A 25,957-nucleotide genomic window follows, 5' to 3' on the forward strand; every position below is an offset into this window, starting at 1 on the left:
AGATTTTTTTTTAGTTCTTCTTGTGTTCTTTAAGGTGAGACAGGGGGCAAGGAGACCAACTCTAATTTTCTCCCCCTTAAGTGGCCCCACAACTGAACTTTATGACATTGAAATGGCAAATGTGATCAGCCTTTGAAATCCAAAGTGCACTAATGTGATCTTGGAAATCTGGGGGCACAAATGGGGTGCTGGGATTATGTGCATCCTGTAGGTTACCCACCCCTGCCTTCAGCAAAGGCAAAAGGGGAAGTCTCTTGCCAGCTTGGATTAGTGTTGAGGCCTGCTTAGTGGAATGGGAAAATGGCTAGAGAGAGTAGTGAGGCCAATTGATCAATAAGGTTTTATGTCTAATAAATCCAGTTAGCCTCTCATGAAGGATTCTTGGGACTAGAGAGTAGTTTCAATAGATTTGTACTGAACTCAGTAGAAAAATCCTCTTTCAACACTGCAAAAATGAAAGATATACATAAAAATATAGGAAGCTGTCTTTTATATACATATATTCTCTACTCTTATTTGCAGCAGCTCTTTCCATTATTCACTTGATACTGACGGTGCAACCTTAAATCCCAGGAATGGTTGAACTTGGAAACAGAACAAATGGTTTCCTATCAACAATGGATCCAGCAAAGTTAAGCATAGGTGACATATACTCCCATGAAATAACAATAACTTAAAAACATTGAAAATGCTCCAAAAGCTCAAAAATATTAAAATATTGTACATAAAACTTCAAGGGAAATCTATGTTCTATAAGAACCATAACCTAACTTCTAGGTTCAAATGCATATAAAATTTGAAATATCAATTAATCTCTTTCCTTCCTTCCATATGTACATACGTAACAGGTCTAATAGTTTAACAATGAATTATTGACAGATTATATAGCTTTGCATTCCCTTATGGCACATTATGAAATTAATGAATATGCAAACAAAGCTCTTATATTGCTAGTTGTAAGAAACTGGGTGTAAGTTCCATTTAGTAAGGCTTGATTCACATTATATTCATATTGGATTATCTGGCAATTGACGCATGAATTCTGCTTTTACAAGTAAGGGAAGAATACATTATGTACACTTTAATTGATGTTGTTGTGTTCTGTGCTATTATTAATTCTTTTTTGAATACCGTATGTGTTTTGTTGATGGGCAAGGCTTTCAAACCAAAGAAGCTGTGAAAACATTTACCAATCATTTCAAAAATAGTCTTTTCTATGGACATCAGCTTTGCCATCTGCTTGCAAATAAAGCAACTTCTCCTTGGCCTTTTCTCCAGTGCATTCTGGCTCCTTAGAGAGCATTCCTTCTCTAAATTGTATCCAATACAATTAAAGAACAGTGAAGATCCGCACATCTCACACAAAACTGCTTGGAAGAATGCTGCAACAGCTGGGGTTTTTTGGTTTGGTTTTTTTGCTATTGGCAGATAGATCCTGTTTCTTTGTGATGTGGACAGGAACATCTCAAAGGTAGTGCCAAGCTTTGACTACAAAAATTGGAAATGGACAAATGTGAGTGATTTCTTCAGTCACCCATCATGCAGTTTCTAGCAGAATATAGGTTATTTTGTTTTTCAAAGGAAGTAATAACTCTCAGTATGACAAGAATTAGCAAAACATATTTTGGCCGTTAGAGTCTAATTTTTCAAAAGGGGCCACAAATGTTGTCCATATCAGTTACAATCAATGCATCACAGATGACAAGGGATTAAAAAAGGAAATGTTTATTACAGCATATCAATGCATTATATTAATTTATAAAGCAATATGATTTATATAGAGATATAAAATACAGCTGCTTAATGATGTACAATTATTGGACACAACAGAAAAACTGACACAACTGACACTCATGCTTTTAACATGCATATTTGTGTAAACTGTAAGGAAAAAAAATACACAATATACTTGAAGAGACTTTTTGGATTTTCCCCCAAAGTATAAAAGAAAGTAGTGTCAGACAACTGCAATTGTACTGTACACTTAGGATACTGAATTCCGGTTATTGCACCTCAAAAAAAGATATTCGTGAGCTGCAAATGGTGCAGTGAAGGCCACCAAAATGATCCAGGGGTGGGAAGAGCTCCCATACAAAGAAAAGTTTTAAGAGTTGGGATTTGTAGCTTAGAAAACTCATATGAGAAAAGAGAGACATCTAAAATTAAAATACTGGAATCTTCCAGAGAAACTGAAAAATGGGAAATTCAGGAAAAACAAAAATAAGTGTATCATAATCAAATGAAATGGGATTGGTTTTACAAAGATACTGGGCAAATTTGTCATAGACAAAGCTATCAACAGCTATCTGTCATGAAGTCTATCTCTATCTCCAAGTCAGAGTAAGCTGGCCTTTCAGTTTCACTTGCTGGAGAAACATGGGAGAATCCCACTTTTATTCTAGTAAGCTTTCCAGAATTATCAGGTGGGTTTCTGTGGGAAACAGGATGTTAGAATAGATAAACCTTTAGTTCAGACCAGCAAAATACTTATAACATTAGAAGGGAAATGGAATGGAACTAAACAGTAACTGAATGGGATGTGCAGAAAAAATCCCCTCTTGATCTCAGTACATATATTCAAGATAGAAGAAGCTGTTTTTAGGTTTATCATCCAGCCTCTTTGCCCCAGCTTATTTTAAGATGTTTTTTTCAATTAAAAATAAATCAGAAACTGAATTCCTGCAAAACTAAGCACCGACTCCTAGCATTGTCTTTATTTATTTTAAGTCTTTATTCTTAAACAAAGAATTCTTAAAGGAGGAAAAAAGAATTAGCAAGATCTACAAGGTTTTCAGAAGTGAAATTGTTGGGCTATATATTGCTATTCACTTTTATTCTCACAGTTTAATTATAATAATTTATCAGGGAATCAGGCATCTAAAGGTTCAGGGTTTATATCTTCTTTAGAAACGTCAGCCCTAAAAGCACTTTTGTCTCAAGTCTCTAGCTTGGTTCAAGACAAAGCATACCAAGGAAAAATATCCCTAAACTACCTGCTTCAACCATCCCTCCACTTGCAACATTTACTTTAATTTGAAGTATTGTTTTAAAATCCTCACTTACGTACAGAACTACAAAACAATACAAAATACAGAACACATTTCTTTGACATTTTAACATATCCAGTGATAGAGTATGAAAACTTGGCATATAAATAGCATCTGAGAACTTGATATTTGGCAAAATTTGCATATTTTTTTAAAAAAAGTCTCAATTTTAGAAGTTCAAGCACTTGAACATGGCTACAATTGGAATCAATGAACTCAAAATTCAGAAATGTTGTTAAACTTCAAGAAGTTACCAATATTCTGATTCAGTGGTCCTTTGGGGCGGGCATTTCATTTTGAACATTTTTTCAGGTTTTAAAACTTGGTTGTGAATGTTAGAACTTATTTTTAAAATTAAAAATGTACAGGAAATGTTCTTATGATCGCAAAGTAGTTTCAACCCAAAGTAATCAGTAGATGAAATTAGGGGATGGAAGAGTGCAATCTGCCCGTGATTCTCTTTCTATCAGTTGTTAGAATTCCCATCAACAATGCAAAATAAGGTGTACACCTTACAACAGTTCATTTAATGACCGTTCAAAGTTATAACAGCACCAAAAAAGTGACTTGTGACCGTTTTTCACTTAATGACTATTGCAGTATCCCCGTGGTCAATTGGCTTGTATTTACGACGGTTGCAGGGTTATGTCATTACCTTTTGCGACCTTCTGACAAGCAAAGTCAATGGGGAAGCCAGATTCACTTAACCGTGATACTAACTTAATACCTGCAGTGATTCACATAACAACTGTGGCAAGAAAAGTTGTAAAATGGGGCAAAACTCACTTAACAAATGTCTCACTTAGTAACCCAGAAATTTTGGGCTCAGTTGTCGTCGTAAGTCAAGGACTACCTGTTTTTCAGGTTCCTTCCTTAAAGATGCTTATTATGCTTGACCTTCTACAAGATTAATAAAGGAAGCTTAAATGGCAGAAGGCAGATCTTCCCAACACATCTAAATCCTAGAGCAGACATGTCAAACTCGCGACGTCACGTGATGTCGCACAACATATCGGTACAGTTTTGCCATTGCCAGCAATGGGGTGGGCGTGGCTTCCACGTCCTAGAGGATTTTGAAGTTTATGTCATTTTCTTCCCTTATCTCACTCTTTGGGTTGCCGCCTCCTAATCCAATTTAGTATTCAATAATTTGTGCACGTTGGTAAGAGATGGATACAGTAATTCAAGAGGTAGAGCAACTGCCCCAAATCCCCAACCTCTTACGGATCTTAGAAGGTAACACTGGGAAAATCACAGAGCAGTGGGCTAGATGGATCATGATCTAAATTCAAGGCAGCTTTAGGTGGTTATGGCTCAGTGCTGAGGTTCTTCCTTTTGAAGGCAGTCCAATCCCTGCCTCTACATTTAAAAATCATCCAGGAGGAAGTAATGGGGAAAAACCTCTGCTCAAGACTCTGAAGGTAGTATTAATTCAGAATAGACAATGCTGAACAACATGAATAACTAATCTAATTTGCGTATAAGGAGGCGTCAGGCAAAATCTTGAAAATGCTTTTTTTTTCTAAATATAAAAAGTCTGTGATGATGCAGATTATCTGAAGCAGAGACTTTCTGTGTTAATCAGTGATGCTGCATAAATCAACACAATCCTTACCAAGTTTGCTTATTTAAAAAATGTGTATCCTGCATTTCATTTAACCCTCTTTTTACACTGATGTTTCTAACACTGTTTTTAAATCAACATTTAGTCATTAAGTCTTCCATTTCTCTGCATCTCAATCAGCCCAAGCAGTAAACTGGTGTCTTAATTCTTTGTTTGAAAACTAGCACGGTGGCTTTTGTTCTCACCACTTAAAAGGCACTAGTGTTGACTTAAAAATATGGAGGTTCAGGTGACATTAACTAAGCAGTCCATTAAGACTTAAATACCTGCCTTAAAAAAAGCATTCTAGAAAAATTATTTACAAGAAGCACCTTGTTTTGTTTATGTAGGCAGATGTGTGTCGGTCATATCTTCATAAGACATTTTTGGCAGATTACCAAAAGCAGCAGCACCAGAGCGATCAAAAAAAAGGTCTATATAGGGCAACCTTTTCTAATGGACTGAATTGCTGTCTTTCCTGGTGGCTGTGAATTCTGGGAATCGCAGTCCCCACACTGGAAAGTATCAGGTTAGAAAAGGCTGCCATAGATTCTTCTTTCTGTTCTCTGCTTACGCCAAGTCTTGTAAGTAGCCACTTGCCTGATTGCTTAAGGCAAGTGAGAATGGGAAGTCTGAAAACTTAAAAGAGGTGAGTCTCTCCTTCTCCAAAGCAAGCCCTTGTCATGATAAAAATGGTGCATCAGAAGAAGGAGATAAAATTTGCCCAATATTCTGTTATTATAAGGGTTTGTTTCAAAGTTTAAATCAGAAGTTGACTCATCTGGAGTGCCCCAACAGTCTATATGTTGCCCCCAGATTCCCCTAAAATGAACTAAACAGAAACTTTCATTCTATGGTATTGTTTGGAGGATTTTTAAGATCAGCTTTCCCTTTTTTGGAGGTTTCAAAGTCTAAAATAGATGACTTAAATCTCTGCAAGATTTTACCTCTTAAAATTCCCCCCAAACTCTTAAATTCTCCCCCAAACAAGCTTCCCACGTTTAGCCCTGTCTCCAAAATGTTGTCATTCCTTCACCTTGTATAACCTTAGAGTGGTTATCCAACCTCTGAAGCTGGAAAAGATGTGGAAACCTTGACCAGGCACAACATTATCACCTTGCAAGACATGCTCTCCCTCACTTGCTTGATCTCTCTATAGTCCTCAGCCCAAAAAGTAGACATACACAAACATGTGCACTCTGTCACAGAAAGGTTGCTTGCTCTGCTCTTCGAGATGTTAACGCAGGCAGTTCTGATGACAGGGCCCTCTTGGAGTCAGCATAGCTGCACAGCTCCCAAGTCCTGGAAAAATGTCCCCAAGACCCGCCAGAATCCTGACACTCACTTCCCTTACATATATGCGTCTCGCCAATAGGCAGAGATATTATCATTGCTGCTATCATTTGTTTTTTATATGCATTTAGACAGTAGTCATCAGTTTGAGAGAGCCAGACCGAAAACGAAGGATTTTCTTCTTAAGGTTATGGGATGCTTTAATCTTAACAAAGGCTTTGGCTGCATTTTCATGGAGCTCCGAAGCAGCAGCCACTGCCTGGATGGGAAGTGTCTGAACAAACTGGGACCAGAGGAGGCCCCCGCTTTCCTCAGAGTCACTGGTGGTTGTACTTTCACCAACAAACTCCACTCCACTTAAGCTGGACTCGCTGTCCCCAAAGCAGTTGGTGGTATAGTTGCTCCTTTCATCCTCGCTGGTGTCCACTACAGTGGAGTGGAAGAGGGATTCACATTCAGCTGAATATTCTGAGTCACTAGCAACATAGGCATAGGGGCTAATATAAGGATGCGGAACCTGTGAATAGACTCCTCCAGCTTCTCTCCTGTTCCTCCTGGCCCGCCTAAGGGCATCTTCATAAGATACCTCTGCAGAGAGTTTCCAGTGCCGATAATCAGCTCTCTTGTGCTTGGGCTTGGCAACTACTGGTTCTCTGCTATGTCCATGGGACCTCAACACAGACTTGAGTACGCCTGGCTGACGACTCAGATGGTTGGCATCTGGCTGCAGATGGAGACCTTTCTTCCCTCTCAAAGTGGTCTTTCTTGGCTTCTTATTTGTATCCAATTCATCCAGGAAGTGACACTTTTTGCCCACAGGTTTGGCCTTCTCCCGTCCAGTCTGAGGTCCATTTTCCAGCACTGTGACAAGATGAGATTTGTGTTTCACCATAGAACCTTTGAGAATTTTGACACTCCTGGTGCCTTTGTGAAGTCTGACTGTTTGTGGCTGAGCAGGTATGAACTGGGCATTCACTAGCAATCCCTCCTCCAGACTCTGAGATGATGAGCCCTCACTCTTAAATTCCACCAACGGTCTGCTCTCCTGACCTGACAAAACAAAGCAAGATGACTGCATCCCACTACTCTTAAATGACAGCTTTTTGGGAAGCTGGACAGCTTTCTTTTCTTTCAAGGGTGTTACGTGCTGTCCTGGGCTTTCTTTAGGACATATCAAAAAGAGTTGACCACTTTCCTTGGGAGCATCACTCTTAGTCACAGGGGATCGCATCACTTCTTGAGTTTTGACATTCTTCACTGGGGCCTTGCTTTGATCATTATTAGCATTTGGCGGGAAAACAGCAGGCGCAGGTATCTTTTTTAACTCCATATGCTCTACTTCCCTTGAATTCTGCTTTATGGGAGAAAAGGCAATGCTATCTAGAGCAAGAGTGGTTCCACTGGAATGTGAAAGTGGCTGATTGAGATTCTTGATGTTAGTGGTGTTGCTAGGCGCAGCACTAGCCATCTGCCGAAGACACAAGCTTCCATGTCTCAAAATCCCCTTGGCCAGGTCTGCATTCAAATTCGTTCTTGGTTTATTGGTCCTAACTGAAGGTGCCTTTTTTTGCACAAGGCTTAAAATATATCCATCCATTTTCCTGTTGGGTAGAGGACAGGACGGAGAACGAGAAGCATGTGAAAGACAAGAATCCACTGTTTTTTCTGAGCTGAGTTCCGGTTCAACATCCACAGCATTGTCACTGGTTCTTTCGACTTCTTCTCTTGGGGGACAACTGGTCACCGGCAGAAGAAACATGGGGCTCTGCACTGCAACAGCATGTAAAGGGCTGGGATAACGGTATACATCGTTTCCATTTTTAGACACCAGATCGCACTGGTATTTTGGGTGTACATCTGCAACAATGTCGAAAGAATCTGACTGTGGCATTGACGGGGAGGCCATCCCTGCTTGGTCATTTTGTTGGATTCCTTTGTTTTGCTCCAGCCAGCTGATGAAATCTGAAATTCAATGAAGTGGGGATGAAATAAGTAAGGAATAACATTTGGAGTTGAAAGTGGAAATAATAACTTCCACTATTGCAATTATCATCATTTGGATTAATCATAATACATGTCTGCAATAGTTAAGAATACTATTTTCTATAAAATCTGGACTGGCAATTCCTATCTCAACTTATTTATAAAGAGTTCCAAGCTGAGGATGACCCCCTTAGCCCACAGATTTGAGACAGAATGCAAATACAAATACAATACAATACTTCTCGAAATCAAAATGCACGTATAATAAGAATATTATAAGGGATGGTTTAACGACATTAAGTGAAATTTTTCTTTTCTATATTTCCACCCCGACTTCTGTACAGGATTAAGAGAGATAGGAAGTCGATGGTTGGACACCGACGTTGGATAAAGAAATAGGGTATAGTCGATGTGAACCCCCCTTTACTCTTATACCAATCAGGGCTGAGCCATATTTTGTTCAATCATCATTTACTGAGTAAACCATGATTGGCCCACAGAAAATATTGTTCTAAACCATGGTTCATAAGCTACAGTGTCTGGCTTCATACAATAGATCAAAATGTTGTTGGTTTAGTGTGTTGTATGAACATAGCAACTGATCTGTTGGATCATTAGATCCAGTGCTATTTATCCAACGGCCATCATCTCAGTAGAAGCTCATATACTGTATAGTAATGCTATCTTTGCCTTCTATCCCAGATCTATTGACCAGGAACAACAAGGACAAGGCTGATCAGGACCCAGAATAGCCCCAGTGGCTAACCTGGTGGGTTGCACGAGCTCCCTGGCATACGCCACGAAGGAAAGTAACCTTAAACATGCCTGGGTATTAGAAATTCTTGCTATACCTGCAGACTTGGGCCGTCCATCAGAGCCACTCAAAGATGCATCCAAAGAGCTGCAGAAGCAAGTACTGGAGTGACAACTGGATAAACATTCACTGAAAACAGAGTTTGATGAGTTGGAGAGAGATCCAGAAGCCCCATCACTCAGCTCATAAAACCCTATTTAAAAAAAACCAAAAGAATCCATTAAAGCAGCTTGTGGTTAGTAGCATGAGGAAGGAATAGGGGAATAATCTAGCATACTCTTCCTGAATCTAAAGCCTCATTCCAAATAAAGTGGGAGTTTGTTTAAGAAAATGAGATGGACTAGAGAGAATGTAGCAATTTGATAAATCTGAGACTAGATCCCACATCTACCTCTTAATGAAACAATGCACCTAGTAATCTCCCGTTTCTTTTAGTAAATAAATGTCAAATGCTACATCTGAATAGTGGCTACCACTGACTTTTTCTTTGGCAGACATCCTGAAATATAAGACTTTAGAAGCAATAGCTGTCAGATATAAAGGCCAGTAGAAGTAAAGGGAGGCTTCATTTGAAACAGTATAGACATCTTTCAGTTTCTGTATAAATAACTACACTTCCAACTATAACTGGACCTAAATTAAGACTCTGTAGCTATAATTCATGTCATCTGATCAAGCAGAGTTTGGCTGCAGCTTCCTCAACTTGTTCCTTACAGCATAACTGTTCTCTGTGGGATATAATTCCTTGGCCGTTGCCTTTTCCATGCATGATGGAAGGCATCTGAAGTTTTTATTTAATACTGGAGTTCTGTGGACCGTGCTTAGGAATGTCCTAGACGCCTGGGCACCCACAGAATGCCGCGTGCCCCCTTTTACAAGACCTAAAATCTGTTGATTATCATAGTCTAGCTTAGCTACATAAGATGCTTACCCGAACTGGGACGGCTATCCATGTCAAGGTGTTCATCTGTTGTCTTTTCAACATCCAGCCTCAAATCACTGATCTGTTTGTCCAGTTCTTGTAACTGGTTTAATAAGCCAGCATCTCTTCTTCTTAAGCAGTTCTGAAATAATAACCAGAGTGAAAACTGATATCAGTATATGACAGGTTCAGGAAGAATACACATATAGCAAAAACATAAACCAGTCCATTGTTACTAGATTCTGTTGAAAAAATATAGTTTCTAGTTTGGCTTTTTTTACTTACTGTCCCAAAGGCAACATGTTTTCCCTTTATACTATTTTGGTATTGGTGCGTATTTGGTGTTTATTCTTTCCTCAACTCACACGTTCCCATGGTGTGTGTTTTTGTCGTATCTAGATAATACATGCTGTATGAAAACCAAAGGTAAATGTTTAGGTTCTGAGGAAAACAATAATTCTTTGTCTCTAATGAGAAGATTATTCATTATAACTTCATAGAAGAGGTTAACAATGGTCTTAACATAAAGTGAGAACCAGTGGCAATTGTGTTTATGGATCTGTGACTATTCCCTTCTCTTGTTTCATCTTATCAAATGGCTGAATACAGGTAATCCTTGACTTACAAGCGTTCATTTAGTGATCATTCAAAGTTACAACGGCACTGAAAAAAGTGACTTATGACCGTTTTTCACACTTACGACCAATGCAGCATCCCCATGGTCACATGATCAAATCCATGTGTCAATTGACTCATCTTTATGATAGTTGTAGTGCCTTGGGGTCATGTGTTCAACTTCTGCAACTTTCTGACAAGCAAAGTCAATGAGTAAGTCTGATTCACTTAACAATCGTGTTACTAAACTAACAACTGCAGTGAGTCACTTAATAACGGTGGCAAGACAGGTTGTAAAATGGGGCAAAATTCACTTAACAACTGTCTCACTTAGCAAGAGAGAGTTTGGACTCAATTGTAGTCGCAAGTCGAGGATTACCTGTACTCATTGACATACGCTCCCAAAATTAACATTCTGCCTCCAAACAGCCCCACTCTAAAACTGGCTTGATTCTGGTATTTTCTAAAGTTCACAAATTCCCTATATTTGTGCTCAGTCATTTATTCTATCTTTAAGCCCCTGGCTATATAAATTCATTCACTCAATGAATAAGCAAGCCAATAAGCAAGCAAACAAACAAGCTGACTTTCAAGCATGCTCCATGTGAACCCAGCCAAGAATTGGGTCATTTTCTGATGCTCTTTTCTAGATCCTTCCTGCCCTCAGAATCATTGTGGCTGAAAGTCTTTGCACAGTGGTATTCCAGCTTTGGAAACTCGAAAACGTCCCCTAGTTGTGGCACTGGACTCATGTAGGTGACCAAGTTAACTCTGTCTTGTACAACCAAGCTCTTGGTTAATGGAAACCATTTTAATTATGGAGGGAAGGTTAATGCACACAATATTTATGCAATAACACCGATGCTCCATTTTTAGCTCATGGGTAAGGCTTTAGACCTAAGCAAGGTTATAATTGCAAATGTTTATTATAAGTTCACAGAAGAATGTATTTTTGTAATGGAAAGGATAGCCTTTAAAAATGAGGCAAGAAATTGAGTTTCATTCAAGGTAGTTAAACTCTGAACCCTTGCTGACCTTTTCCTGAACTTGCATAAAATTACAGGCTTACTCTTATAATACAGCTTTCCCAAGTCTGGCGCCCTCCAGATGTGCTGGGTTACAACTGGCAGAATTCCCAGCTCTGCTCTTCTGCAAAATAAACAACCCAAGACAGGTATCTTGGTTAAATAGTTGAGGCTAGATATTAGCCCATGCTCCTTGAATGGCAAATTATGATTGTATATCCTTGTTAAGTGATGTCATTGTGATTAGAACTAGATCATTACACCTGAAATCCAGAGTAGTAATCCCCTTCCTCATCCCCAGTTAGAGGAAAGGATTGGTTGCTTGAAGCAGTAAGAGCTGTTTAAGTAAAAGATACTCTTCATGCATAGTGTTATGAAATGAGTTTAAAATAAGCTCATTAACTTCAGGTCAAAGCAATCAGTTTTCCTGCTGAATCTCATAATTATACCTATCCCTCAATAACACTGTTGCACAAAGCTCTTATTTTATGTCTATCCTCTGCATCTTCTAGCATTTCATTTCTCTGAAAAAGCACAGAGAAAAGAAAAATGAGGAATTCACCACCTTATAGGGTTCCATCTGGCAGGCTAAATGTGTCAACCCTTCTGATTCTCAGCATGCTGTCATTCAAGGGCAGCTTCGGGCAACCCGAATCACTTAATAGTCCAAGGCCATTTGGACGCCACTTGTGAATGTGGAAGCACTTTTGAAGTGTCACTTAAGGGGCAGAGATGCTCAAGGTTTTTGCAGGCTCTCATTGTCACGTGACAGCATACAGGTTTATGGAACAATTTTTGACCAACTTGGGGGGGGGGAATCCACATATTTTTCACTTTTTCTCGAAAGCCACTCTTGGTCTATGACAGGGGTAGACAACCTTGGCTCTTTTATGACTCGTGGACTTCAACTCCTAGAATTCCTGAGCCAGCATGGCTGGCTCAGGAATTCTGGGAGTTGAAGTCCACGAGTCATAAAAGAGCCAAAGTTGCCTACACCTGCCCTGGTCTATGAGAAAGCTTGGAAGCAGAGAATAGGAGTAGATGTCTTTGGTACGCAATCCAATAGAGCGTGTTCATCCATTGGCGTGCAGTGGGAGGGGAAAAGAGAACCAGTTTGGTGTAGTGGTTACGGTGCTGGCCTAGAAACCAGGAGACCATGAGTTCAAGTCCCATCTAAGGCAGGAAAGCTAGCTGGGTGACTGGGCCAGTCCCTCTTTCTCAGCCCGTCCACTTAACAGGGTTGTTGTTAGGAAAACAGGAGGAGGAACAATTAATAGGTACATTCACCGCCTTGAGCTACTTATAAAGTAATAAAGGAGGGATAAAAATCTAATTAATAAATAAAATAAAAAACCTTTTCCTAATGAAAGAAGTCCTCATTGAACGTAGGCCTTCTTCCTCCATTCAATGAGTATAATTTTTTTTTCTCCATTTGCCTGAAGGAGAGAGGAAATATTTCCCTGTGTTACCCAAACCCCATTCACAAAGGTTTCTGCGATCTCTCTCTCCTCTCACCCTTTTGGCAGGGTAAGGGCAGTTACAGAGAGAAGGCAAACATCTTTGGTGTCTATTCACACCCTAAGGATAACCCTGTTATAGCAGTGCCAATGATATATATGCGCATGTATGCAAAATGTATGCCTGATCACTATGTAAAGGGCAATTCTAGCAGTGCACTCTCCCGTCCAATTCCTCACTTCAGTTCAAATCTATTTTCCAGCTACTTTTTCCTGATTAGTTAAATGCCCCCAGAAGTATCTGCAAGGGGTGCGTGTGTGTGAGAAAGAGACAGAGAGAAATCCAGATGGTGGCCATGTTATGCATTCAAAACTCTACTTTTTTATGTGCCTCGTGAGACATATAAGGGGAAATCTTTGATCAGTCCCCTCTTGCCTTTTGACCATCCTGTGTAACCAAAATGTACATCAAGACAGTTAAATTGCAAATTCTTTCATACAACGTGCTATGCTGAGATAACATTACTATGGATTCAGTTTCTTGTAGCTTAGGGCAGAGGTCACCAACCTTTTTTGATTGGCAGACCGGAGGGAAAGGGAGGGGAAAGCACAGGGCCGCAAGCATGCGCATGACGCAAATGGGGCAGGGCTAGTGCTTGTGTTCTTGTGCACAGCACCATTTCTGTGCCCGAGGCACAGCTTTGGCCCATTTTTGCACAGTGCAGCATCCCATTTTTGCACCCCACAGCACGGCAGCGGCCCGTTTTTGCGCCCCACAGCACAGCGGTGTCCCATTTTCACGCCCCACAGTGCAGCATCAGCCCGTTTTCGCACCCCAAGGAGCGGTGTCCTGTTTTTGTGCCCAAAGGCACGGAAGCGGCCCATTTTTGCACCACACAGCCGCAGCACTAGCGTGAGTGGGGGGGTGCGCACACGTGCATGTACTGGTCAGCCTGTCCTGCAGCCCACTGCCCACTACCAGGCCGTGGCCCACAGGTTGGGGACCCCTGGCTTAGGGGATTATGCAAACTCAACCTATTTGATTAATTTATGATTCGGTTTATTGTGAGAATCCAGAAAATGAGTTAATTCAGTAAGAAGGTAAAAATTATTGTGTATGCATAGCATAACTTAACATTCTCAAAAGCAACAACAGAAAGTCACAATACTGTAAACCTCTATTACTCCCAACAGCTCCAGATCCAGTTCTGACAAACTGACATGGATAGAGGACATGCGTGTCATAAGCTTGGCCCTATCAGTGCCAGTCCAGTTGCAATAATGTATATCAAAATACTCAGTAGATGAACATTACTGATCACAAAAGCAGAGTAAAGAACAATTAAAGCGATGATGATGATGATGATGATGATGATGATGATGATGATGATGATGATGATGATGATGATGTTGGAAGGGACCTTGGAGGTCTTCTAGTCCAACCCCCTGTTCAGGCAGGAAACCCTATACTAGAGGTGTCAAACTGCCAGCCCGTGGGTCGATTGCATCATATGGAGGCCACGCCCACCCCAGCTCCAGCAATGCAAAAAAACTCACGATATGTCATGACACATCACGTGACACAGCAAGTTTGAACCTGTGCCCTATACCATTTTAGATAAATGGCTATCCAGTCTCTTCTTAAAAACTTCCAGTGTTGGAGCATTCACCACTTCTGGAGGCAGGTTGTTCCACTGGTTAATTGTTCTAACTGTCAGGAAGTTTCTCCTTAGTTTTAGGTTGCTCCTCTCCTTGATTAGTTTCCATCCGTTGCTTCTTGTCCTGCCTTCAGGCGCTTTGGAGAATAGCTTGACTCCCTCTTCTTTGTGGCAGCCCCTGAGATATTGGAACATTGCTATCATGTCCCCCCTCGTCCTTCTCTTCATTAAACTAGATATACTCAATTCCTTCTTCTAGTCAAGTTCAACTAAGCTTGTATGTTGTTTTCTCAGAGGCTGTGTAGAAATGGATTGGCACTGTTTTTTTCTGGGGCGTTCACTGTCACTGACTTTCTGGCTTAGCCTATAATCCTAGCAAGGATGTGAGGTGTCATTCAAGTACTAACCATGTGTATCGCAGCTCACCTTTCTGAGATTAATCAACATCCCCCTCAATACCAAATGATATCTACTAATAAAACCTTTATCTCACTTTTTCATTATTTCAAAAGCATCCCAAAATGGGGCTGTTTCAGTGTATCTTGAGCAAGATTTGCTCATCAGTATGCAACACATCTTTTAAAAATGTTAAATTTGACAGCAGTTTTAAATTAAAACGGATGTTCTAAAAATGGATACCTATTGTTTAATGAACACAACATGGGAGATTGCAGAGCTGGAGGTTGGGTAGCTGCTACTGCAACTGAGTTTTAATCTCTTCTATTGCAATCCGGAATTACACAGGGAGAAGACTAATCTAGGATCGGTGGGAGAGACATTATTTCCTGCCCCCAGGCAATCCCATCCTGGGTCCAATGTGGCTCTCCCAGCCCATCAATAGTTGCTGGGTGAGACTGAAAGGCTCCTTACTCCAAACTCTAAAGATAGACAGATAGATCCTTATCAGAAGAGGAACATGGGGATGTGGGGAGCCGTCTCTGTCTGAGCCAGCCAGGGGATATGGTACAACTAATTTCTTTCCCCACTTTACAACTTGCAACACAAGCACTGGTGCTGAAAATATACAACTCTCATGTGTTCCAAAACAGCAGTGAGGCTGAATGATGGAACAATGAACAGGATGTTGCAGAATATAAGGCTTTAAGAAGAGCTCCGTGAAGGATGGGCCAAGAATTTCACAGAAGAGATGATTCTTCTTTAAGAGTTCAGGAACACTATTCAGCTTGAAGGGCTCTATATAAAACCCTTGGTCAAAAGGAAATCCAGCCCCAACTTGTTTTTACAGTCTTTTGTTCAATCTCTCCTTGAAGGGTCCAGGGCCCTCCCTTAGTTTGCTCATTTGGCCTTCTGAACTTTGCTTGATTCTGCTCTATTGCTATTTCACTAGATTTATAGTACAAGATTATTTATCCCTGCTACAATGAACCCGGACTAGACCTAGGCATCCTTGCCTTTTTTGCTCCACTGCAAATGTCTCTTGGGTCCCCAAAACTTAGCTGGACAGATTGCACCTTTTCATTTCCACCTCTTTGGAGTCAAGGCCCGGAAAGCAATAATTTCCTAGGAACAAGCTGCTTTCTTCCACCCCAGCCATATGCACACTAAGCCTGTCCCACACATCAATCAATCTTTGTCTCACCTGCGCTGGCAACAACAAAAAGTTGCTCACTTATGTCTTTAAAACCAGCAAATGTCTGAAGAAATTCAGAGCAGGCATTGGTTACTCTTTATTTTCGCATGAGTTGAAGGCTGCACTGTTATGTGATGAGAGGGGGGGGGAATATTAATTATATAAAACAACATTAAGCATTTGTAAATAGTTGAAAAATGAAAACAAGAGGTTTTTTTGAGCATTGCAACCTGAAAATGTTGTATCTTTGCTATCACATATCTTGTAATGCTTATCTGGAATTCATCCAATGCTTAAAAACCAATTAAGTGATTAGGATTTGCCCATCCAACAACAGATTGCATCCTTGCTCTTCCCCCATTTCTTCAGACACAAGTATGGGGGAAGGGCCTGTTAAGCTGGATTCATGAACTGGTAAATGTTTTTGGAAGGATGGCAACCTGCTATTAGCCTTGAAGGAATCAGTGGTCTGACCTCTTTTGAAGAAGCCATTTCTCAGTCCAACTGTAAAGGATAACCACCACTCTTAATTCCAGCAGAATGGAATTACTGTTCATCCAGGAACACTAGATTCAGATATAATAGCAACAGCAATAGCACCTAGCTTTATATACCGCTTCATAGTGCTTTACAGCCCCCTCTAAGCAGTTTAGAGTCAGCATATTGCCCCCAACAATCTGGGTCCTCATTTTACCGACCTTGGAAGAATGGAAAACTGAGTCAACCTTGAGCCAGTGAGAATTGAACTGCCAACTGCAGGCAACTGGCAGTCAGCAGAAGTAGGCTGCAGTATTGCATTCTAACCACTGCGCCAGCACATCTCATAACCCCAGCAATTGTTGCAGAGTTACACTCCCATAGAAGGAACAAGTTCATAATTGGGAATTTCTGGATCCTTGGTTCCTGGTGGGAAAGTAGGTGGAAGCTGCAGCTGAGGGTCTTCAGCCAATAGTGGCAATTACAGTCCTACATGGCTGTGAAGCCTTGGCCATTGTAACTCATGCCTAATCCACTGTAGACAGAGCTATCTTTGAAAACAATCCAAGAAAAACTGTTACAAAGCACAGTGAGTTGGAAGCTAGTAGGAACAAACCATTATTTTGATATAATACTTATTTTCTGATTCTCTGGTTGCTTTATTGGCTACCAACAGATCTTAAGAGTCCAATTCAAGATGCTGGTTTTTACTTATAAAGCCCTTTATGGCTTGGCTCCAGTGGGCATCTGCCTGGCTTAAGTATTTGTGCATAGAGAGATATAAGACCCCATTCCATCCTCAGCTCAGGAAATGTGGTAATGAAGATAATCCTTCTCCATAATAATTCTCTGCCTCTACACTTATGCTTTGCATCCTCCATGCTGATACATCACAAGGCAATTTAGACCATACTTGTAATTACACATTTGATAAATGACTGCTATATTTTTGTTGTTTTAATATGAATCAGCTCTCATATTTTTGCTTTATTGTATTGTAAACTATATTGTAAACTGTAGACAGTACTGTATTGTAAACTGTCAAAGTGTATGAGTGAAACAATATATAACATTGTTAAATAAATAAATAAATTTGGGCAACAAACTGAACCACTGAACTTTAGCAGCAACTGTGGCAGAGACATATAAGGAGCAGTCCTGAAGAAGAACATGAGGGTTACTGGTTGTTCACAAGTTTCTCTCCCTTCTGGAAAATATAATTGCTTCATATAATTGATGGCAGCTTCACAGAATGGCTGGCATCCCAGCCCACACACTTTGGAGACAAATTAAATCTTGCTGGAGTCTGCACTCAGTGACAACTGAAGCCAACCCTGGCATCAATATAGCTGTGCAATCTACATTTCGCATCTATTTTGGGGGTATACTTAAAACAGCTTCGATGTACATCCAAAAATTCTTGTGGTACAGTCTTTGAAATTTATATCCCCAAATATGCAGCAAGTTGATAGATGGTGATCTTCCATGGTGTTGCTGGAATTTAAAGCCTTAAAGTCTTCAAGTATGCAGTCGTAGTCTATCGCCACATAACTATTTTTCATCAGTGAAAGTTAGAAGTAGAAAGTACCCTGGTTTATGAAGATGTCAGCATCAGCAGCTGGACCAAACAGGAAGCACAGCCATATAAGCCAATTCTACTGTATTGAGGAGCTACATTAATAGGATCCTACAAGTCTGGAAAATATCCTTCTTCCACCATCTTTTTTACAACCCAAGAAACTAGGGAGGTCCTTCCTAGCCTAGAGAGCCTCTTGACCTGCTCACTATTCAGCTGCGGACTATTATCTTTATCCCAGAGAGCATCTCTTTAGCCTACCTCTTCAACCAAGCTCTTTCCCATATACTTCCCAAAGTTTGCTTCAGGTTTAATGTCTGTATCTGGGATGACTGTGAACTACTTAATGCCATCTAAAATTCCTAAACTGACATATTTCACTCTTAGTGTTAAAGCAATTCAGTACTATTTTTGGCAAATAAGTTAGACCTCATGATTTGTCCTTGGTCCTTTAGTGGCAAGGATAGCTAATTCCATTTATGCTCAACTGTCCCCCAGTTCCAACATCCACTATTTGTCTCAAGAAGCTGACCTGTAAACTTGTTTGGGCAGAATTGACTTGCTTAAAGTAGAACTTTACCACTGGTTCATTTCAAAACACTGCTTGAAGCAGATATTTTGCCAAAGCTAAGCAATGTCAGCTTTGATCAGTCTTGGGACTGGAAATAATCTAGAAACATCATATATGATGTTTCCAGTTTCCTGATGGAAGAAAATCAGAATAGAAATATGCTAATTAAACAAAATCAGATTAGTTTCCCCCATCTTATGTCCTCAAATGTGTTGGAATATAACTCCCGTAATCTAGCTGACTGGGAATTATAGGAGTTGTAATCTGATAGCTCTTGAGAATTTAGTCGTCTAGGGGAAAAAAAGTAGTCTCAAGTGATGCCATCTGTGAATCTGTTGGCCTTGATATCTGTGCAAGTGCCTTGATACACAACTCTTTTTCTTTCTTTTCTTCTGCACCATCCAAATTGAATTCAAGGCTGGGATCAAATCTTAATGAATGACAACATTTGCTTCAGCCTCCCTTAAAAAATTGGGAATGCTGGGAGTATTTACTTGCTTATTTTATATATTTATTTATTGAATTTAGAGGCTGCCCAACTCTATAAGACTCTGAATGGCTTAGCACCCAAAGGCAATAAAATATTAAAGCAAAAAGAAACACACATTATTGTCTGAAAAAGGACTTCCAGTGAAGATGCAATAGCAAACCACATGGCAAACTAGCCATCTCTGAAGGGCAGGGATGGCAGTTAAGACATGGAATGAAGTTTAAAAAAGACACGTTAAGATGGGACAAACTGCAACTGTCATTGTTGGGGACAAGATGAAGCCAAGGACTCCTGTATCTCTGATTTGGAATGTTAGCCCTGATGATAATGACTGATCTTTATATTACATAGACTGAAACTTTAGAAAGAGTGCAGAGAAGGGCAACAAAGATGATTAGGAGACTGGAGGCTAAAACATATGAAAAATGGTTGCAGAATTGGGTATGTCTAATCTAGTGAAAGAAGGACTAGGAGTGATATGATACAGTGTTCCAATAGTTGAGGGTCTGCCATAAAGAAGAAGGGGTGAACCTGTTCTCTATAGCATCTGAAGGCAGAACAAGAAGTAATGGATGGAAACTAATCAAGGAGAGAACTAACCTAGAAATAGAGAAATTTCCTGACAGAACAATTCATGGCTTGCCTTCAGAACTGTCTGGACAACCATTTGTTTGGAATGGTATAGGGCAGGGGTAGGCAACCTCGGCTCTTTTATGACTCATGGACTTCAACTCCCAGAATTCCTGAGTCATAAAAGAGCCGAGGTTGCCTACCCCTGGTATAGGGTCTCCTGCTTGAACTAGAAGACCTCCAAGGTCTATTCCAACTCTATTTATTCTGATGCAGTCTCATTAAGAACTAACGCTATTTTGCACACCTTTATAGATCAGTAGCATCTATAACCCTAACCCTAACCTTGCTTAAACTAATCCCATTTAGCAAAATAATGTCTGCATTCAGCCACTGTGATTTATAAACTATGGTTTACGGTTTAGCAAGCTATATATATATTTATTTATTGAATGTGTGTACTATTGAATTACTATTTACAGTACACAAAGCTTACACACTATGAATACCATAAAACCACTACAAAAACAGAAAATCCGAAATAAAACTAAACTAAATAATACACAATACCAACGAACTAATTAATTAAGTAATAAAATCTGTTTTCAGTCACTTTTTGGGAAGAGTTCATTCTTCATTAAGTTCTGGTAAACATCACCAAGTGGGGGGCAACCTATCTTCCAGAATAAGGTTTTTCCAGAGTGTGGATGCCATGATTGGAAAATGGAATTTTATGGCTTAGCCCCCTTCACCTCACAAAACTGGAGGACCACAAGCAGCTTCTCCAGACAAGTTCTCAGTCAGGCCCCAGCACTAATTGAAATAAATGTTCTTTAAGGCAGGGGTCTCCAACCCCCGGTCCATGGACCAGTACCGGTCCGCGGCATGCCAGCAACCGGGCCGCACAAGCAAAGCCCCATCCGCGAGATGCAGGCAGCACACAAAAACCACGCACTCTCCAGTCCGCGGAAAAACCTCTCTTCAGGGAACCGGTCCCTGGTACCCAAAAGGTTGAGGACCTGTGCTTTAAGGTACTTTGGGGTCAGACCATGTAGGAACTTCTGGGTCAGAACCAGCACTCTGAATTGCATCTTGTCGGAACTCAGTTACAGTTAATTCAGTAAAGCAGGGGTTGGCAGCAAATTAGGTTGCATAGTAGGGAGATTTTCCAAAAGTCTTTTGCTATGATTGCATTCTTGATAGATGACTACTCAAACTTTGCATGAAAATTTGTGAAAAGGGAATTTGCTACTTTTTTGAGAAAATCTGTTCCTCCGCTAAATAACTAAAACTATTATGAAGTTTTTAAATGTTATTTTACTTGGAAGCACTAATTAGGTTCCTATCTTCTGTGTAATAGTTTTGTTTCATTGGTACATTAACAACTCTTCAAATAATCAGATTTCTTGGCTTAATATACTCAGTTCCTGCAAAACTGTTCCTTCTGCTACTTGGTGGCTAGGCTGCTCACCTTCTTTGGTTACTTCCTCTGGACATTTTTCAGTTTGCCACACTGTCCTTGAAGCAGAGACTCCGTAAGAGTTTATAATATTGCAGATGAGAATTGATAGTAATCATGTGCATTAATTAATTTTAATCATTTTTTCATTATTTAATATTAATTACATTGCTATTAAATCAAACCCCACATTCAGTCTCTGGAGTAGGTCTTCAACATGTTATCTAGAGGCTAAATATGGACCATGGAATGAAAATAGCTTTTGCATTCCTTAAAACAAAGATACAACTTGTATTATAGCTGGATTCACTTCAGTTTTTAATTAAGCATCATGTTTGCCACTGATACTGTCATTTACAAATCATAGTCTATGACTTAGTGAAATATATTGAATCAGCTATGGTCCAGCTTTATGTATGCAAATCCCACAGCTATTGGTCTCAAAGTAAGAAAGGGGGGAAGAATTATCTTTCCATTTCGGAGCCAATACCCTCTTACTATAACAAATTACTTCCCTGTTTTGATCTCTTTCCTGAGGATATTAATAGGTGAGAATGGCTAGAATGATTAACATGCAAATAACCTTTTTGTATTCCTGCTTCTGGCTCAGACAGTAAAACATAAGCTGAATCACATTCATGCCTGCTCTCTTTGACACACAAATTAAACATCATTTTGGTCCTAGCCTCATTTAGTTTCTGAATTCTAATTCCATTCCTTGGATGCCAATTGGTAAAGGTTGTAAGAAAAGATGGAATATTTCCAAAGTCCCAAATGCCCCAGGAACAGATCTGTTGGGATATTTCAAATGCGACTTTTGTGTGGGAAGGGAAAGCTATTGCAGTTGACTGGCACCAAATCCACCAAAATCCTAAAGCACAAAATGAGGTTCTTCTTATCTCTAAAAGGACCGATATGCAAATGATGGTGTCTGTTGGCAATTGTGCTGGAGGGGGATAAAATTTCCTTCACATTGAGCTTGATTCCTGTGGTGACATCATGGACACATCCAGAATCTATTTGACAAGAAGACTCAAGGGAATTGCCACTGGCTTCTTCCAGGGAGAGAAATAAGGACCAAAAAAATCAGGGTGAATAGTAAACACTGAATTTCCCAAATCACACATTTTGGGGGCTTCTAACAAGTTTTCTACTACATTGTCTTTTCCCCATTTCCTGGAAGTTTCTTGGAAGTGTTAAATTTCGCATATCCTCTCAACCCTTAATATCAGGTTCAAAGTCAGCTTTGTATCATCTGCAACATTTCCTCTATTTTCTGGTTTTTGCCTCACTGACTCTCCAGAAATGAGTTTTGCTGGCACCGAAACCTCACCTCGCCAGAGAATTCAGATCTTTGTGGCACAAAAACCACAGGCACAACCACTTTTTATTGGCTGCTTAAGCAACAGCCCCAAGACTGTAGTTCTAACAATCCTTTTTGATTATGGATTATGGGTCAATGGAATTCATAAGAGCTGGATTTGGGTCTCTTATGACACCACAATGACTCCAACTGATGACATGTTTAACCCCGCCTTCCAGCTCAGCCTGGTCTTTTCCTACTGTTCCACTCTAGGAACTAGGATGAGATTCCAGTTGAGCAAATAAGCATTCAATTTTGATTTTTTTTCCCCCTTCAAGCTCTTTGTAGCCTCTGTGTTAAATGTGCTGCAATGAGCACTCTTTATTGACTTTCAGTACCTCACCTATTCATTTCTATAGGATTTTTGCAGCAAAGGTGTTTCCTGGGGAGGGACAGCATCCATTATCTCCAGTGGCTTAAGTCAAGTACATTTGCACCCATTTTGCAGAGTAACAATGGAACTCAGCTGATGGCTGGATTCGTTTAAGTCCTTTCCTCCTGCTGCACTACAATATTAATGCAAGCATCCCACATATGCTCCCGCAGCACTGACAGGAACTCAATAAGATAAATGCTTTCTTCCCGGTCCAACACCGGCTTTTGTCGACTGCCAACATCAACAACATTAACAGCATCTGCAGGAGGTGAATTGATTCCCTTCAGCAGCCAATCTAATATGCAACTTGATGCCCAACCAGACTCCTGTGAGGCTCCTCCTCAGCCTTTACACATGCACACACCCATATATGTAAACGAATGGAAAAACTGAGCTAGCTGCAGCACCAAAGCCTAAAGGGCAAGGAGGTTATTCCCACTGGTCCCATTCAGTGCAGTGGGATGACAAAAAGCCGCTCATTTGGAGCTGCAGTAATTAATCACCATATACTACAGGTATGGCAGCTATTGTTAGCAAAAAGAGGATGGGCCAAGGGCAGGCACTGATGCAGAAGGCTGGAAGGAGGAGGCCAGCTATCCTGCTCAGAAGAGACCATCATTAAAGTAATGGAAGGTGGCCACACAGAATTTGGTTCTTCTTAATATTCTATACATCCAGTCTTGGAACTGTGATGTTTTAGGAACAGAGAAACCACCTTTCAATATACTGCTTAAAAGTTCCTGGCTTTTCTCTTCTGGGCTCCCACCAAAATATACAGGAGGCGGCTTCCGTATTTCCAAGGGTGGGGACTTCAGGGGTCCCTCTCTGACCTCTTAATGCTCCACTGGAGACCCTCCCTCCCTACAGTCTGTCTGCCACAGACCTTGAGTCTAAGGAGACCTTCAAGGTACTTTCAGCACCTCGTGCATAAGCAAAGGCATCCATTTCACAAATGAGTTGGCATCACCATTCCTTCCATCTGACACCCTGGCATCCTCGTTTTTGCTAAGGTTCTTCTTCAGGGGAAGAGGGAATGAGGAAGCTGGTGCCTCTCCGGGTCTTCATCCTAGGATACAGCAGAAAAGGCTGCACTTTCCAGCAGCCCTCTTGTCTCCGCCAAGGCCCAAAACTCAAACTGCTGGATATGAAGGGCAGGGAGGAAGATCCACTGTTAACAGCTTGGAGTATCTTTACCTTGGGGGGGGGGTCCTGGCAGATCTTAAAACCTCCGCCTCCACCCAGGCAATGACCCTCATTTTTCAAACCCTCTTCTTCCCACCGACCCTGCCATGTTTCTCATACGCACAGCAAACGGCCTGGCGCAACTAAGGCTAAACAGAAACCTTTTCCCCTAACGAGAAATGGGAAACACCCCGAAGAAGTAGTGGCCGAATTTCATGTAGCCACGGTAACTAATTCCTTTCTGCGCAGAGGCACACGCATCTACCTAGACGCTTTGTACACGCTCAGAGACACGCTTCCCACGTTGTTTCAAGCGGTACGGAATTGGGGTAAAATAAAACCCAAAGCCGGGTTCCCGCCCCGCCCCCTCCTGTCCTTCCTCAGCTGATGTGGTCCATGAGCCCCCACGGCCTCCCCTCTCCCCCGTTTGGTCTGGCTGTGCCCCTGCATCGCGCCCACCGCCTTGGCTCGCTGGCAGGGCTCGGCTCGGCTCGGCTCACCAGCTGCCTCCGCAGAAGCAGGATGTTCTCCTCCAGGAATTTCTCTTCTAAGCTGCGCGGCGCGATCCCGGCTCCTGCTACGGCTCTCGTCGTTTCTCCGGAGCAGCTCCCGGCCAGGGAAGCGGAGGGCGCGGCGGCCAGTAGCCGCTTGACGCGCAGCTCCTGGCGCTGGCGCAGGAATTCCAATTCGGCCAGCCCGGCGAGCGTGGCCTCCAGCCGCTCCCGGGTGCGCAGCCGCTCCGCGTCCGTCGCCTCACTCCTGGCGCCGTCCCGTGCCCAGCGCGGATCGGGCTCTTTACCCGCCGCAGCCGCAGCCACCTGGCCCTGCTGCTGCTGCTCCGGCTGCTGCTTCCCTGGCTCCGGACTCGCCTTCATGCCCGAGCCCTGCTCAGCGCAGGCAGAATCCTGCACGGAGGGCACTGCAGCGGCACCGAACCTCCGGCCTCCGACCCTCAGCTGCGCCGAACCGTGCGGCGCCTGCAGCCTGCTGGCAGCCGCATCCCCGCTGCCCCGCCCGCACCCTGCGCCGCCTTCGTCCTTGCTGCTCCCGCTTCGCTGCCGTCGCCGCCTGGCTCTCTATCCCTCGGCGTCCTTCTTCCAATCCCCCTATTCCCTCCCCGGCTCCTCCCCTCTCCCTCCCTCCCTCTCTCTCTCTCTCTCTCTCTCTCTGTGTGTGTGTTTGTCTTTCTCTCTCGGCTGTTCTGCATTTCCTCGCCCCCTCCGTCTTCTCCGCCTTTCAAACCAGCCGGGCCAGAGGCGGTCCGAGGAGCAGCTCTCCTCAGGATCGCGCGCATCCAACCGCCTGCTTCAAAGAGCAGTTTGGCCGCCCCGTGTTTCCCTCCTTGATGGACTTTTCTCTTTACATGGTGGGATTGCACCTCAGATATTTCAGAAACCCAAATTCATCCTTTCAAAGAAGGGTTAGTGAGGATCAGAACCCCAATTCCTAGTTAGTCTCATCTGTTTCTGTATGAAATTCTTTCTTTCTTTCTTTCTTTCTTTCTTTCTTTCTTTCTTTCTTTCTTTCTTTCTTTCTCTTTCATTCACTCTTTCTGCCTTTCTTCTTTCTGCCTTTCTGCCTTTCATTCATCTGTATACATTTTCCCCACATGTATTGCTTTATTTACTCTGAATCTCTGCTATCTATCTATTTCTTTTTATTCATCACTCACTGAAAGGATTTCTAAAATATCCTTTTAGAGTTTCTAAGGTTTTAAAAAATTGTCCTGACTGGATTTTACATGCCATTATGGGCTTGAGGAGTGTGATGATTAATTCAGATCAATGCCACAACATTCAGCACAATAGTTAACACTCCTTTGTTATCTGATAAGGAAAAAATAGAAGGCTAGGAGAAAACCAAGTCTGATTGTCAAAAGTCTTTA

The 25,957-nt window shown here is 41.6% G+C and overlaps 1 protein-coding gene across 1 annotated transcript; it reads right to left on the reverse strand.

Moving 5' to 3' along the window:
* Positions 1-6,070: 6,070 nt before the first annotated feature.
* Positions 6,071-24,947, reverse strand: DACT1 (dishevelled binding antagonist of beta catenin 1). Its single transcript, XM_029285105.1, has 5 exons — positions 24,931-24,947; positions 24,573-24,831; positions 9,672-9,804; positions 8,778-8,933; positions 6,071-7,905 (listed from the first exon to the last, which is right to left on the reverse strand). The coding sequence occupies exons 1-5, from the start codon at positions 24,945-24,947 to the stop codon at positions 6,071-6,073; spliced, it is 2,400 nt and encodes a 799-aa protein (XP_029140938.1).
* Positions 24,948-25,957: the final 1,010 nt, after the last annotated feature.

The sequence above is a fragment of the Protobothrops mucrosquamatus genome, unplaced genomic scaffold, assembly GCF_001527695.2.
Source record: "Protobothrops mucrosquamatus isolate PMUCROS unplaced genomic scaffold, P.Mucros_1.0 scaffold1287, whole genome shotgun sequence".
Classification (NCBI taxonomy): Eukaryota; Metazoa; Chordata; class Lepidosauria; order Squamata; family Viperidae; genus Protobothrops; species Protobothrops mucrosquamatus.

Coding starts and splice junctions, on each gene's coding strand:
- DACT1 (XM_029285105.1), bottom strand. Junction 9,805..24,572: donor TGCTTCTGCGGAGGCAGCTG/GTGAGCCGAGCC, acceptor TTATTATTTCAG/AACTGCTTAAGAAGAAGAGA. Junction 7,906..8,777: donor TGGACGGCCCAAGTCTGCAG/GTATAGCAAGAA, acceptor ATTGAATTTCAG/ATTTCATCAGCTGGCTGGAG.